General features: G+C 36.0%; 3 protein-coding genes across 6 annotated transcripts; 1 reads left to right on the top strand and 2 right to left on the bottom strand.

The window, feature by feature from the left end:
- Positions 1–1529: 1529 nt before the first annotated feature.
- On the bottom strand, positions 1530–10508 carry LOC126874741 (uncharacterized). Its single transcript, XM_050637097.1, has 5 exons — positions 10389–10508; positions 9789–9920; positions 8525–8656; positions 8054–8237; positions 1530–2176 (listed from the first exon to the last, which is right to left on the bottom strand). The coding sequence occupies exons 1-5, from the start codon at positions 10506–10508 to the stop codon at positions 2088–2090; spliced, it is 657 nt and encodes a 218-aa protein (XP_050493054.1). The 3' UTR covers positions 1530–2087.
- Positions 3371–7727, top strand: LOC126874240 (sodium-independent sulfate anion transporter-like). Its single transcript, XM_050636015.1, has 11 exons — positions 3371–3754; positions 3936–4117; positions 4695–4890; positions 5242–5462; positions 5659–5803; positions 5933–6085; positions 6395–6556; positions 6735–6875; positions 6943–7088; positions 7321–7482; positions 7539–7727. Exons 1-11 carry the CDS (start codon positions 3718–3720, stop codon positions 7647–7649), a joined length of 1656 nt encoding a protein of 551 aa, XP_050491972.1. The 5' UTR covers positions 3371–3717; the 3' UTR covers positions 7650–7727.
- On the bottom strand, positions 10053–15506 carry LOC126874237 (autophagy-related protein 9A). Of its 4 annotated transcripts, none has more exons than XM_050636010.1 (8): positions 15291–15506; positions 14334–14442; positions 13811–14130; positions 13269–13729; positions 13003–13187; positions 11951–12904; positions 11511–11882; positions 10053–11310 (listed from the first exon to the last, which is right to left on the bottom strand). In XM_050636010.1, the coding sequence occupies exons 2-8, from the start codon at positions 14385–14387 to the stop codon at positions 11125–11127; spliced, it is 2532 nt and encodes an 843-aa protein (XP_050491967.1). In that variant the 5' UTR covers positions 14388–14442; positions 15291–15506; the 3' UTR covers positions 10053–11124. The 4 variants fall into 4 exon arrangements, with proteins under 4 accessions (XP_050491967.1, XP_050491966.1, XP_050491969.1 ...); XM_050636009.1 differs by having other exon boundaries at positions 15190–15506; XM_050636012.1 differs by lacking the exon at positions 14334–14442.
- Between the last annotated feature and the right edge of the window lie 655 nt (positions 15507–16161).

The following is a 16161-nucleotide window of genomic DNA, read 5'->3' on the forward strand; positions in this document are numbered from 1 at the left end:
CATTGATCGAGGGAAATTCGATTGGAAATATCATACAGTTGGTCGCATAATTGAACAAACAGTTTTTGAATTTCCATTACAGGTAAAGAAGTCGTAAAAAAACGATCTTTATCTTTTTCTTCGCGACACCGAGTAACTGAATTTCTTTGAAAACTTCTTCACGCGACGTATAATGAACTAGTCATCCTAACTTCTCAAAAGGGAACTCAAGTCGTTTGGATCGAGTTATTCGGTTTGAAAAAGTGTTTGATCAGTTACGAAGGTCGCAAAGAAAATACGACAAGTACATTTTGATCGACGATTTTATTTTCACGTCGTACGATCAAAAAGGAATATTTGAATGTGTGAAATATTTAGAGACGGGAAAAACCTACTGGATCTTGCCAATTGTGCATTCAATGATCCGGTCGATAAATTGAAATTTAAAGAAGACGCAAATATTATTCTCTTAAATTTATCTTCGGGCTTTTTGTTATTCGTGTTCTTCCCTCGCGATAAGCGAATTTGTGCAATTGAGACATTCGTATGCCTTGGGAATTGCATATTAATTGGATTGCCAATTAGACGACTAAATCGAGAAATTTGGAAAAACTGAAATTGATCAGTTTGATTTTTGGCGCTCGTGTATCTGTAACGTGTATCGTGTATCTGATTTCTTAAATTCGTATAAATAAATAAATCGGCATAAATGATGCGATATAACGTGTCTTAATGTCTAATTGGTTGACGACGAATCGAATTTTACAAATATGTTTCTAGATAAAAAAAGATTGAGAACGTTGCTCTTATTATTCTTCACGTGTGGCCTTCGAATTCAAATAGCAGAGAGAAATGAATACGATACAAACGAGAATTATTAAATCTTACTATACGTAAGAATGAGATTTATTATTTTATTTTATTATTCTTGATTTATCTTACGATGCTATAATCTGAATTTTATCGTCGTACAATTTTCAAACGAGATATATTTAATTCTTCAAGCTTTTAATCATTGAATACCACAGAGAAAACGTTTGATAAGTCTATCGTCGTTAATTTTCGAAAATCAAGTCTTCTAATTCGATATAGTTGAGAAATAAAACAACTTATAGTTTATCTAAAACTGTAACTCTTGGAAAAGATACATATCTTACCTATTATGTGTTACCAAATGAAGAACATCAACTTCATTACACAACCTTTGAAGCCTCCACGATGTATTACAATATTTTATTCGATCCGATAAGATGGCAAAAGATATTGTGGAATTCCCAAGGCTTTTAAACCGAATAAGAAGCTTTTTTCTCTCGCGTGTCGCGATAGATTAATCGAATTAGTTGGCGTTTCATCGCGCGCTCGATCGACGCTATAAAAACCAGTCCAGTTTCACCATCGATTCTTCGATAATTTTTCAATTACATTTATTACGAATCACCGAACGAACGCTAAATTAACGCAACGCTTTGCCTGATGCAATTCTTATTTACAGTTACATAAATATTCGAATAATTCTACGAAAATACGAGCTATTTGTCGCAGCTTAGCAATTACGTACGTAAACAATTTTTTCTTTCATATCTAAATCATCCCTTTTTATACAAAGCAACAAATACAGAGACATTGCATATTGCAGCAGAATTTTTACAAAGGAAACTCTTACAGACTCTTTTAATATCCTCGATGTCTATCAGCGAAAGATTATTGAAGCCTCGTTGTTAGTAGCGCGTTAAGGATTTATCACTCGTATCTTCCACCGTGTAATCGATGGATTAAATGGGTCAAGTGGCCGAATTGCTTTCTCTTGGACGATAGCACTGATTACGAAATTGCACGAGATGAAAACTAACGTAGGAACGACGAGGCCTCTATTTCGCGCGATACTGGAAGCTCGCAGCTTTCATTCATACCCACTAGCCTGTAAGTTGACCGAGAATCCTGGATTTCGCGCAGGCGTTGCGCCCCCGTTCTATTACTTTGGTTATCCGGCGAAAAAATGTGAGGAAATCAGGAAGATAAACGACTCGAAAATAACGGTTAATAATTCTCAACGAAATAATCTAACCAGGCAATAATTCTTAAAGGTGGAACCCTCTTGAGCAAACTCCTTAGACAATCTGGGCTATTTGTGCATCCAGTGAAGTTTCGCTGCTACGTTTCTTCAAAGTGAGTTTTTCTTCCTCCCAAAAAAGTGATTCTATAACATAGTAGAGACTTCAATGAGTATTTGAGAATTCTACCAGAATTTTTGGAAGCTTAGAATAGTCTAAAGACTGACATGAACGATTCAGCTTACCCAGAGAGACAGAGACAGAGATAGAGAGACAGAGAGACAGAGAGACAGACAGAGAGACAGAGGGACAGACAGAGAGACACACAGAGAGACAGACAGAGAGACAGACAGAGAGACAGAGAGACAGACAGACAGATAGACAGAGAGACAGAGAGACAGACAGAGAGACAGACAGACAGACAGACAGGGAGACAGACAGACAGGGAGACAGGCAGACAGGGAGACAGACAGACAGACAGAGAGACAGACAGAGAGACAGAGAGACAGACAGACAGACAGAGAGACAGACAGAGAGACAGACAGAGAGACAGACAGACAGACAGACAGACAGAGAGACAGACAGACAGACAGAGAGACAGACAGACAGACAGACAGAGAGACAGGGAGACAGAGAGACAGAGAGACAGACAGAGAGACAGACAGAGAGACAGACAGACAGAGAGACAGACAGACAGAGAGACAGAGAGACAGACAGACAGACAGACAGGGAGACAGACAGACAGACAGAGCGACAGAGAGACAGAGAGACAGACAGAGAGACAGAGAGACAGACAGACAGACAGACAGGGAGACAGACAGACAGGGAGACAGACAGACAGACAGACAGACAGAGAGACAGACAGACAGACAGAGAGACAGACAGACAGACAGAGAGACAGGCAGACAGACAGAGAGACAGAGAGACAGACAGAGAGACAGGGAGACAGGGAGACAGAGAGACAGAGAGACAGACAGAGAGACAGACAGACAGAGAGACAGAGAGACAGACAGACAGACAGACAGGGAGACAGACAGACAGACAGACAGGGAGACAGACAGACAGACAGAGAGACAGACAGACAGACAGACAGAGAGACAGGGAGACAGACAGACAGAGAGAGCTAGCAAACGAATAAGAAAGAGAAGAACACGTAGTGCAAAAGCTAACATCTTGAGTATCACATAGTTGAGAGCGTGATCGCAGTGACAATCTGTGAATCGACAAGTTTGAAGGAAGTGGGAGTATCGTGATAAATATAAGTAATCATAACTCGTGTGACTTCTCGAGTACTCAAGGCAATGATATTTATAATCAGTTTGCTGCTATAATCAACGACGCTATCGAGCGTACCGTTGTGCCTTGCAACAGACTCACGCGTCGTACTCTCCTATGTCGATATTTTCTTGTCTCGTAATTATTCCAACGACAACTTTTTACCATTCCCTACGAATTCTTTACGAAGTATCTTCTCTACGATATTCTTCTATCGATGGTATTCGTCGTAGAATCTTTGAGTGAAACTCGTTTGGAGATATGAAACAAATATAATTATGAAAATAAAAATTGAACATTGTAAAATTGCGAATAAAAAATACAGTTGTGCGTATAGAAATTAAATGTAAGAGCAAGTTATTTATATAGCGTTTCATAGTGTAGTGTTTCAAGTGTTAGAACAATTTTAAACATGTTGAAGAAACCGAGGGCTATAATTTACAAGAAAAGTGAGTTCACCTAATTTAGATCACCGGGGGGATATCGAAAGAATTAAGTTTCTATTTCCATGTTTAAAGGCGGAAACGCTATTCGATTTGCTGGAGTTCTTTTGGGGATCTTTCGTGAAAATGTTGACAGATACCTTAGGAGCTAAAATAAAATTCACGTATATCGTTGTATCGTTTCAAGTGTCACGATGCAGCAGGGACTGTTGCTACAAGTACACGAAGAGGAGGCTACCGATTCTGTCGTGGGCTAGGAATTACAAACTCACATGGCTGCCTCAAGATGCACTGGCCGGCTTCACGGTTGGCCTCACGGCTATTCCTCAAGGCATCGCTTACGCTATCGTGGCTGATTTAAGTCCCGAGGTAAATTAACGCTTTTCCGACAGCCTCGTAAGAAGGACGACTCTCTTTCCCACATTCGAATTTTTCCAGAAAGCAGAAAACATTTTGCATAAAAAAGATCGATTTTCTGAACATGCGTCAAGATTAGTAGCGACAGTCAAATTTCTATTGTAAAACTTTCAACGTTCACAGATTTCTTGGAAGTAATATCAATCAAATTGTAATTCGACAGATTTAATAGATGAAGCCTGTCAAAGCCAGACCCTGGAGATTCTTCAATTAGAACCATCTTCTTTCCATAAAGAAGATATCACGCAGGAATTTCTGACTTTTTCTGAAATTTTCTAAGATTTTAAAATTGACGATACAATCTTACAAAAGTGCAATAGGATCCTGAATAACATGATCAAAAAATTGTTTCAAAAGACTCTATATACATATGTGTAGGTGTATGTGACAATAGATTTTACAGTTGCAAAGTTTTACACTTGCGGCGTTGTTTTTGCTGTGAACTCGTCAACTGGCATTGATAGAAGCGTATTAGTTTCTACGTCTTTTAATTCAAACGTCACACCATTTTGTCTCTTTTTTCCTTTAGTATGGGTTATATGCGTCTTTCATGGCATCCTTCCTGTACATTATTTTTGGTTCCTGTACAAGTATTACTATCGGTCCAACTGCTATTATGGCAACGATGGTGCAACCTTTGGTAACAAAATACAATGCTGATGTCGCGGTTCTGCTTACGTTTTTGAAAGGCTGCATTATCGCGTTACTCGGCTTCTTTCATTTAGGTGAGTGATTTGACTACAGATTTTCATGCGTGTCTTTTTTCAAGGCGAAAATTTGAAGATGCAAAAATGCACAGCATGCAGATAATATGCAAAAATATATAAATTATTCATAGTACGTATAACGTATTCGTTACAATATTTGGCAAGTAAAACAAATTCCAATTTAGGTGACATTTCTTCGGTTGTGATCAGAAACATTTGCTTACACGAGAAGAATTGTAAATGGAATTTGTTAACAAAACCTTAATTATAAATGTTTTATTACACGTTCCAGATTCTGACTTTCATCTTTAACCTTCTTACGTTTCTCTGTCTTTCCTAACAATTAAAATAGTTGCGCACGAATTTCAGGTTTCTTGTTAGACTTCATTTCCTTACCCGTAATTACGGGCTTCACCGCGGCTGCATCGATTAACATAGCCACTTCGCAGTTCAAACCGTTGTTAGGAATACCCGGTAGAAGCGAAGACCTGGTAGATTCTTTGATCTCGGTGTTTTCAAATCTGAGGATGATCCGGTACCAAGACACGTTGCTAGGTATTGGAACGATAGCGGCGTTGGTTCTATTAAAGGTACAGTCACATAAAGCGAAATTCGATCAAAGATTACGGGTCAAAATTAAACAATTCTATAATTCATTTTATTCTTTAGTTTGCGATACTTCGATTCAGTGTTGGGCAAAATTTTATTCCAATAGCGTATAAAAATCTGACAGGAGCTATGTTTTCATCGAACATAACTTAATATTCATATTGCTTTTTATCGAAGAATTTACCTGGACGTCGAACCGGTACTTGGTCACAGAAAATCGCCTGGGCCACTATTCTGGCGCGCAACGCATTGGTGGTCATCGTAGGAACTTTGATGGCGTATATCTTTTCCATCTACGATCTATATCCTTTTAATCTAACCGGTGAGAACAACACGATAATTGGAAAATCCGTCTCGCGAGAAACCCGTTCTTTGATCATTCGTTAAACCGCGTAACGCTGCGTCCACAGCAAGAAGGAACAGAATGGGAGCAAAAATAAATGATTTCTAGGATCGATGGGTCATGGATTGCCACCGTTTGGTCTGCCGAAATTCAATGCAATAACCAATGATTTCCTTACGACTGCTGGTGCTATGGGAATGTCGCTGGTCACCGTCCCGATTGTATCTACCATTGAACATATGGCGATAGCAAAAGCATTTGGTACGCTATATTATGTAGAATATCATTCATAATCGTTCGAACGATTCACGTATTATACAGTCGAAGCTCGGAACTGAAGCTGATCTAATTTGTTTTCGTCGACCTGTAATGTAAAAAATAATGATTATGCAGATTTTTAATGACGCGGTTAACATATCTAACTATTCAGCAAATGTTCATCCGCTGTCAACGTCGTTCGAACAATTATGAACGTATATACGTATATTCGTTAGATGGCAATACAATTTTGAACATTATTTTAATAATTAAAATTACTTGAATAATTTCGAGCGAACTATGAACTTTTAGCAAAGGGCAAATCTTTGGACGGCACGCAAGAAATGCTCGCGTTAGGATTGTGTAACATAGGCGGTTCGCTTGTTCGATCAATGCCAGTTACAGGTTCTTTTACACGAACTGCTGTCAATAACTCATCTGGAGTGAAAACTACTTTTGGAGGTTTATTCACAGGTAAGTGTGTGTGTGTGTGTGTGTACATATGACTTCTGAAACAAGCGTTATAAATGTCTCGCCGATAATATGTATCACCAAGGGAGACAAAAAAGACGAAGTACAATCAGATAGTTGGAAAACGTACGAATGAATCCCCTGAATTTTTTTCTTAATCGTGACAATTCCTTGCTTGCAGGCGCTCTCGTATTACTAGCGGCTGGCTTGCTCACATCCACTTTTCGTTTTATTCCTAAAGCGACTTTAGCTGGCGTTATAATATGCTCTATGTACTACATGCTCGACTTCAAAACGTATGCTCTATTATGGCGCGCAAAAAGTAAGTAAATTGGATCGTGACAAACGCGATTCAATTTCATATTCCTGACAGTTGCGCCTCATTTCAGAAATCGACTTTTTCCTCATGTTGATTACCTTACTGTTCTGCGTTTTTCTTAAACTGGAATGGGGAATCATTATCGGTATATCGTTAAATCTTGCAATATTATTGTATTTCTCGGCTCGACCTTCGGTTCAAACCGAAATTGAACAGGTAAATTAAATGTATCACTCTTACGCGATTAAACTAATATTTTAACTATTTAAATATTTAATGTTATTCTAACATTTTTTAACTCATTGTGCACTAACTACTAATAAGTTTCCAGCCGAATGTAACAGTACCAAGCTAACTAAGGTACTTTAGTAGTTTTAGTTAGCTTAGCACCGTCGCATATAGACAAAAGTTTATTGTCGTGTGTGGTAAAATGATTCCTGAACCGTAGGTAGGAGATAGAACCGTGATTCGCATTATTCCTGATGAGAGTATCACGTTTCCAGCAGCGGAACATTTTCGAGCTTACATAATGAAGCTTTCAAACGAAAATTCGTACGACGTTGTACTTGATTGTAGAAATTTGAAGAGGACTGATGTAACGGTTGCAAAGGTAAATGATGTATTAAAATCTTCTTCTTGTAAATTCAAATAATTTCCGTTTTACAGAACCTCAAGCTATTGTCAAACGACTTAGGACTGCGAGGAAAAAATATCATTTACGAAAACTGTCAAGATGACGTTGAAAGTATACTGCAGACTGTTATTCCAGATCACTGAATATACATGTTAAAACTTAAATGCATAGACGAATCTATAATATTTATATTTCTTGTATATACTATATGATTTGCTAAAAAACTGATGTATTTTAATTATAAACGATTAAAATATAATAAAAGCATCGTTAAAAACATACCGCCTTTTATTGTGTAATCTTCTATCGTGGACAAACTTTATAAGCTACGTATTCAAAAACAGACAAAATGCCAAGTAATAGCAATTTAGATTAATATCAATGAGACACAGCGTCTCAATGATAGAAATCCATATAGGTCCATCGCATTTACACAATGTACGGAACATTTTTGTTTTGTTGTCAAATTTCGCTTTTACAATATTGACATTTAATCGTGATTGACGATCTATTCGTATAGAAAAATTCAATGTACATGTGTTCATACCTGGATCGATTCGATGAGTACTTTCGATATGCTCTTTCATCGTTTCGTTCTCTGGTAGTATCCAGTAGCAATACTTGCAATATCTGCGTCGATGAAATTTAATGTGAGTGGACAAAGACAAAAGTGTAGCAATTTGTTCATGGCAGAAATTGCACTCGAATTTCAAGGCTCGTTGCTCTGAAAGCTATGAGTAAAAGATCTATATACCTTTCTGAATGATAAATATCGATACGATATTAAACTAGATTCCGAAAATTGATAATATCGGATCGATTAATAATCGGAGCAAATATACATAATATTTATATTATATGCAGATATTCCTGGAATACACATTGGATATAATAACAATTAATACATATACAATGATACATTAATTATACAAATTATATAATAAACGATGTAACCTTGTATATAATAGTGCAATTAATAGTACAAATTGCATACTGAATCATAGAATTGCATACTTACATTCATTTCGTCGTTATTTTGATTGTAATCGTTCTTTTCCGAAATAACGGAGTATTGGGGCATTTTCGAATCGGTACTATGTTTTTTTCGCAGTTGTAGTGGTAACACGATTGGATATTTTCCTTCTTCCAACTGTAAACACATTTCTTTTTTTATAAGAGCATCTACGACAAACATCTAATGGTGTCCAAAAGTTACAAAAGAATACTATCGATGTCAAGGTAACGTATAGAATATCATATAAGCGTATACGAAAATCTAAGAACGTTCAAATATACGAGATTAAATATTGCAACGTTAAATGTCAATTATCGTTTACATTATTTGCATTTAAAATCAAAATCACATCAGTTCGATATACTTTAAAGTATCTAATGTGAACAACGTCGTCGTTTTCGTAATTGTATTTATTTCATTACTACTTGTTATAATAACGATTCTTTTATAATATTTGGAAATATTTCTGATAACGAAATCATTGCAGTGTCGTACAATCGAAAATGGTGGTTACATTTTATGAAATGTTGTCACTTGTATTGCTTTTATAAACATACCTTCTTACGAATCATCGGTATTCAAATGACACAGAAACTGCGCAATGCGCATAATTACGTCAGTACAAATATGGCTTTAACCGTACTGACCGTTTCGAATACTCCCGTCAATTTTTATAGTTTATTCCGTATTATATGTAGTTTACTAATATAAAGAGAACTGTGCGTATTCAGTGATTACAAGTTCAAAATATCATGAATTTCAATTAAGTTTCGATGAAATAAAAATAAAAATATTTGTAAAAAGTTGTACGCAGTCAAACACGACGCCACGTTCCAATATATATAATAACATAGCTTAAATAAAATATTAAAAGTTCTTGATATTCCATTTTCTTAACAATTATCTAAGATACAGATAACGTTTTAAAATGTAAATTATCTATCGTTAAACTCATTACACATACACCGGTATGACGTATAATTTAATATTTCATGGCAATCGTTTCAATATTCCTTGAATATTCTCGCGCGGGCAAATGATACGCCATGTTGGTTTATTGTACCGGTAGCGTCACCTTCGATTTAAAATCTTGGAGTCTCGTTCAAGTTTTATTATTCACATTAATAGAATACTGATTTTTCTAATTCTCGAATTCACGAATCTAAATCTCGTATTTATGAATTAAACGAAAACCAATAATTCGCGTGAGGCTAGTGTGTATCGAAAGAGAAAAAGATATTTGGTTATACGAGTTATAATAACCTACCTTTCTGGAACTTTGAATTGGTGGACGAATGTCGTATACGAAGTCTTTTTTCGTCATCTTTTCGCTGATATTTCGGTTACACCGTAAATTGTACTTCATGGCTTCCACTAATCCGTTGGTAAAATCCTGCAGCTATGGTAAGCGTTCATATTTCATAATTATTACAATACTTTCGATATTCATATTTTTCAACATTCGTTTGTTAAACCACATTCGCATTTATATATAGATTTGTATATGACACATATGAACAAAAAGTTTCGCAGGTTTTTACGAAAACTAATTTATTACGTAATGTATTTATTTGTCGTATATTATAATGATAAATTACAAAGAACCCTTAAATTAATATCATCTCGATATTATTATTATTATCCTTTTTGCTTTTTATAAAATTTATTTGTAGAACCATATCTGTATTAAGATCTTTATCGCGATAAGATTTCTACTTATTTTCGTTACGCGTCATTTAATTAAAAAATCCTTAAACTATGTAAATCATAGTTGTCTTGATTACGATAAGAATCTGTACTTATAAGTTGTTATACATTACACATAACGAAGAATAAACACGAGTTAAAGCCGCTTCTAAATTTATACCTCGTGACAACCTGCCAGTTTGTGAAACGTAAATGTTCGTATTTTAGCTGCACTCTGTGACAGTATTAAGGAGATGCTCGAATACGAGTATATATACAGTGTATAAGCGATTTCTCGCATGCTGTAGCCGTTAACGTTCAGCCATCGTGTTTATCGAGTAACTACATTTTAAGAAATAAATAATTCTTTATGCTATGGCGTGTGATTCATTTCATATGACTAGAGAATCGTGGCATTGAAAACTAGAGCTGATCTTACCACACACAGACACACACATGCGCGCGCGCACACACGCATACATACAAAAGATTCGTATCTTTATAATTGCATTTACTTAAAAAAAAAAAGAAAAAGCTTTTTTGTCTGTTGCAATATGTATACAAGTAATGAATTTTTCTCACAAAAATTTCGACGTGGGAAACCCGATTAGTTCTTCATGTTGTATAACGCAACAACCTAACACAATTTTGGAAAGCGTTTCATTCGTAATTTGATGCGCAAAATGTACACACGCGTAGGCCTTCGAATAGATTAAAATAGGCATTCGAGATCGTTTCACTTCCTAAACGAGAGTCTAGTCAAGGAATATTTCGATATTGTATTTACATCGATAACACAGATTCTTAAACGTTCTAGCTATTCTCTTGCTATAAAATAAATCACGAGGACATCGCATCGTTAAGCGAATGAAAATATTTTATTCTGTTAAAAGTGGCGATATCACTGCACGAATGATTCAGATGCTACCTAAATGAGTGTTCACGTTATATTTAAATTCTCTATTGTTTCTTATAGAAGAATCTTGATGTAAGAGCAAGGGTGCTCTCTCTTGTCTAACTTCAGGAAGCGTAGCAAGCTCTTGAACAGGGCTTCGTTGCCATATGCTTCTAGCAGCCATTTCTTGATAGCCCCTCCTTCGAACCTGCAGTTGATAGATTATTTAATCCGACACTTAATTTTTCTATATAAATATAGTTCATATATGAATGTACATATATCAATATTGATATTTAATGTTTCTTACAAAGCATTTTATTCTAATAACAAATGACACCAGTGATTCAGCAAATTTTATTTCAATCGGTCACTGGCGCCATTCAAAAATACAGCTGGAAAACATACTTGTCTATAGTGAAGTTCATGCAGGTACAATGTAGACAGAGACATATCGGCAGCGATTAACTCCACCGGTACAGATAAATCAGTGGATAACTCATGGCTCGATACAAAAACAGAGGCGCCTAGGGACTGATTCGAAATTCCTTGTTGCAAACCATACAGAAATCCTTTTTCATTGTGTACGGGCCCTTCGGCTTTGCTTAAACCACATTGAACGGCATGCGGCAAAATGTCTGATTTCACATTTAACAGTTCATCCCCAGCGGCAGAAACCGTCGAGGTACCAGGTTGGTTCAAGAACATATTACTCGTGCTTAGCCCACCTGGCTGATTTACCATTGTGCTCCGAATTATATTCGATACTATGTCATTGTACTGAAACGATTGGACAAATTAAATTCTACATCGTTTTGATTTCGAATAGAGACGCATTAAATACTTACACCCGGTTCCAAGCTAGATAAACTGTTCAAGCTTGCCAAAAGGGGATTAATTTCACCGTGTATACCACCTTGCACTTCTTTCTTCACTCTTTCTCTTAAAGCTGCGACGAAATTCTCAGCGTGACTCGGTGGTTTCCACTCGGGATTCGTTAAGGTGAAATGAATAAGGGACAATTCGGTTTTCCCGTCTTCTGCTTGCGTATATTGATCCGATACAGGAATTTGAAGTTTTTCCGGATCTATGGCGTACTGGTTAACATCGTATCTACCAGTCTGATCTATGACAGGACTTCGAGTTACCGTTTGCCACGTTGGATTGCCATGTTTGCGCACATCCATTTGTGCAAAACTGCAAACGTCCCCGACGCCTGTAACTTCGATCGTGAAATTACGATAGAAGTCCACAATATCCAAGGCCCGTTGTCTCATCCGAAAGCACAGAATAAATGGCGTAAGCAGAGGGGAAATTAATTCTTCTAAGAGATGAACTGCACGATATTGAAATAGTTGTGCTACTTCTGCTCTCGTGGTTTGAGTATGAGCGTGACCTCGCCAACTATCCGGTCTGTAATGTGTATGGGCCAAGACGGCAGTTAAAAGAGTCTCTGGACACCAAACTAAATTCTCATCCGGTATAAACGCCCTTGCTCCTGCGACCATAGCACCCAATATGGTCATGGTAGTCAACACGTGCTCCACCGTAAGTACATCCTCATCGTATACAGTTAATATTAATAAAACTGCTAATATACTTCCAGCTACGAAAGCAACGTTTTTCGCGATAACAGTCATAATGGGGGATGTAAATATGCTCATGTATTTCGAAGCTGGACGGTATGCGCGATTTAGACGGGCATTCAATTCGTGATCAAGTTCGTTGAAATGACGGAGGTATAACCGGCCGTATAAAGACCACATTCTTGTACCTAAAGTTCCTGGCTCTCGCTTGATGATCTGTTCGAGACAGAAATATTTTCCAATAAGATTATTCCTACGAGACGAAATATATATATCGAGCAAGAGATTTATCTTGAATCAAACCGTGTACTCACCTCGCCGTAGTTAAAAAACGAATAGAGTATCTGCCAGAGTAAAATTAACGGGCAAAGTAGAAAATTCACTACTCCAACCCATAAAATATGTTTAGATAGTGCTCTTGCAAGTTCTTGTCTTTTGTTTAACTTTTTATAGTCTTCTTTGAGATGCCAATTGTTTTCAAACGGAGACCATGGTCCCCCTGTGTGGAAACAATTTATATTTTTATTTTTATACATATATTATTTTTAATTAATAAATATCTAAGTATATAGAATCTTACAAAACAATAGTAGCTCCATATTGTATTTCAATCCTCTTGTCATGAAAATAATTTCTCCTATAACAGGGATTTTAAGTCGAACGGGTAACAAGGATTTATTGATCATAGCCACCATATAATTTTTAAATCTTAATATTCTATGGTATATATCTAATTCCGTAAGCTCTCTTTTGTGTATGCACATTTCCTGCTCTTTTTGCACTTCTCTTACTCGCTTTTGTACCTCGTGCCAGGTGAGATTGTCCAAATCGCAGTCTTCAATTTTCAACGCGGTATTAAAGAATAACTTTATGTCCCAAAACTGCGTGCAATGATACAAAACTTTTACTAATCGTAAAATCCAAAAAATCGCGGCTACTAAAATACAGATCCAAGTAACCAGACCCATAGATGCTACACATTCGCTCGTTGGTAAAATCACGTCGCTTATCGACGTTTTGTGCGATGTTTGGGGCTTGTTCCTGGAAATATATCAAACTTATTAGTCGAGTTTCTCACTTATGTTTCTATTTATCGTATTGGTATTGTTAAGCAAATCTCACTTGAACAATACGGAGTAATCGATGCAATGAAAGAGAAAAGTTGAAAAAGTAACTACGAAAATGAATTGTCCTAGTTCAAGTGCTTCTTGGAGTATCATACAAGCGAATCCATGTTTTTGATGGTAGTGGTACATTCTTGTAAAAAAAGAATCTAGATCTTCAATATGGTTCCATCTAGCTTTATTTCCTTCTGGTACTACGTGTATCATAACACCAGATTCCTGAGGTGTTTCCTCGTGTTCATCATCGTCTTCTCCATCCTCTTCTTCCCCATCGTATGGTTCCATACGTTGGTAGCTGCCATCCAATACCGTCGTCATCTAGATACATGGTACATACAGATTTATTTTTTCAATAAATTAATTCAATTTTATAAGAAGACTAGTACACATAGAATTAATCGAAAATTTGTACTTGGTACAGAAAATACATTGATTGTAATGTATTCTCTTATGGTTTTGAAAGGATAGAAATAAAAGTAATGGATAATGGATTACTAACTACCTAAAAGTCACAACCTTACCGTTTTTGCTCGTCGGTTTGGCTCTACACAGGTAATGACAGTTTCTCGTTTCATTCTCACATGTCATTAAGAATAATTAACTACCGGTCAACGGTTGCTCCACAAGCATCTAAAATGTAAGCCACCCACCAAATGAACTTGTTAATGCGACAGAAAATGCATTTATATCAGCCTATTAGTTTCCTTATTGTATTTCATTTCTATTATTACATATATATATATATATATATGTAATGTATGTATGTGTATATATGTAATATATATATATATATATAAATATCAAAAGGAACAAAGCTAGCGTATTGTTTCTTTGTTTACATTTTAACAATTATACTCTTATCTGAAGATCGCATCAATGTTTCTCAATCAATTGGTCATCCTTTGTGTCAAAGAATGTGTTAACACATAAAAAAAAATATTTTTTAACCACTATACTCTCATGCAATTTCTTTGCTAGTATAAGCACAAAGTGAATATTTTCCAAGATGTATCCTTAACCATTACATTTCGGTTTAAGTTCTTTGCAAGCATACGGTCAAAGTTAACATTGTGTTAAATTATTAAAATACTATTCGCGTGGTTGATGATATTGAGAAATTAAAAACGTGACGCATACATACATATGTAACAATAACAGTTTAGTTCTTTGGACTAAGAAAAATGAAAAATTGAACGATCGATGAACGCGCAATAGAAAACTCGATTCGTTTTCCGATAAGAGGATGCATTCGATTTTTTCAATATTTTTTTAAAATGAAATTCAAGATCCGATTTTGCGAGATTATCGATAATGTGGTTAAATTACGATGTATTGTTTGTGCATCAAGCATCGCTTTTATCTATGCTTTTGGCTGACCTTTATTCGACGAAAATAGAAGCGTCGTAGACGCTGCATCGAAAGCGATAGGAATGTTTGGTAACACAGCTGATCTCCATAAACAAAGCATCCTGTCGTACCTTCGTTTTTGCCGATTTTTGTCCCGCTTTCCAAATTGACACGTGTTTATTACTATCGTCTGCAAACTCATGAATCCCCACTCACATGTTGACTGGAACACGAACGATTATTTACTGCTAATTTAGATATCTAGTTGTTCGAAACATTCGACCACTTCCCCGTCTATCACCATCTTTACTGAATTTTCCTTCTATTTGTAGTCCACCTTGTTCTGCTAGTCACGAACCACACGTTGATTCTAGAAAGCATATTTACGCTATTTCCTGTTGCACAGTTGATAAAAACGATTTCTATATTAACACTTATCGATTCTGCTTTAGACTTCTTATTTAGCCATAGAATGTATACATAGACGTTGGGGGTACAAACCAGATGTGTACTTATATTTTAATACTTACATATTAACCCTAACATATTAATCCACGCATCACACATATACGACATATTCTAAAAGCCGCTGGGATTGTTTATTTGTTATTTTCTATTATTATACGTACATATAAAAATATATATTACGTTAAGTAACACGTTGAAAATTTGAAACTTGGGATGTCAACAGCGACAAATCTCGACTAAACGTCGTTTCATATGCCTCGAACTGATAGTTTAAGATTTAATGTAAATTATATTTTCAGGTTTGGTTCTCCTTAAAACTTCTTTTAGAGAACTTACGATGCAAAGTGAAAAGTAAAAAGGGAACAGAGTTTTTTTTGTTTTAATATTTATTAAAATTACAATCAATTCTCGCGTTGAGAATTTTCAGTAATTTTTCTGGCGTGGCGCAGTAACGTGGCTAATTATTTATAATAAGTTAATACTTATTATAGATAAGTATAATTTGTACGTAAGTATTATAAATAAGTAAATATT

The sequence above is a fragment of the Bombus huntii genome, chromosome 16, assembly GCF_024542735.1.
Source record: "Bombus huntii isolate Logan2020A chromosome 16, iyBomHunt1.1, whole genome shotgun sequence".
Lineage (NCBI taxonomy): Eukaryota > Metazoa > Arthropoda > Insecta > Hymenoptera > Apidae > Bombus > Bombus huntii.

Coding starts and splice junctions, on each gene's coding strand:
- LOC126874741 (XM_050637097.1), bottom strand. CDS start 10,508: ATGCGAGAAATCGCTTATACACTGTATATATACTCGTATTCGAGCATC. Junction 8,657..9,788: donor CAATTCAAAGTTCCAGAAAG/GTAGGTTATTAT, acceptor ATGTGTTTACAG/TTGGAAGAAGGAAAATATCC. Junction 8,238..8,524: donor AAAATAACGACGAAATGAAT/GTAAGTATGCAA, acceptor TTTTACTCATAG/CTTTCAGAGCAACGAGCCTT.
- LOC126874237 (XM_050636010.1), bottom strand. CDS start 14,387: ATGAAACGAGAAACTGTCATTACCTGTGTAGAGCCAAACCGACGAGCA. Junction 13,188..13,268: donor TATGGAGCTACTATTGTTTT/GTAAGATTCTAT, acceptor GTTTCCACACAG/GGGGACCATGGTCTCCGTTT. Junction 11,311..11,510: donor ATGAACTTCACTATAGACAA/GTATGTTTTCCA, acceptor TATCAACTGCAG/GTTCGAAGGAGGGGCTATCA.
- LOC126874240 (XM_050636015.1), top strand. CDS start 3,718: ATGTTGAAGAAACCGAGGGCTATAATTTACAAGAAAA. Junction 7,089..7,320: donor TTCAAACCGAAATTGAACAG/GTAAATTAAATG, acceptor CCTGAACCGTAG/GTAGGAGATAGAACCGTGAT. Junction 7,483..7,538: donor CTGATGTAACGGTTGCAAAG/GTAAATGATGTA, acceptor TCCGTTTTACAG/AACCTCAAGCTATTGTCAAA.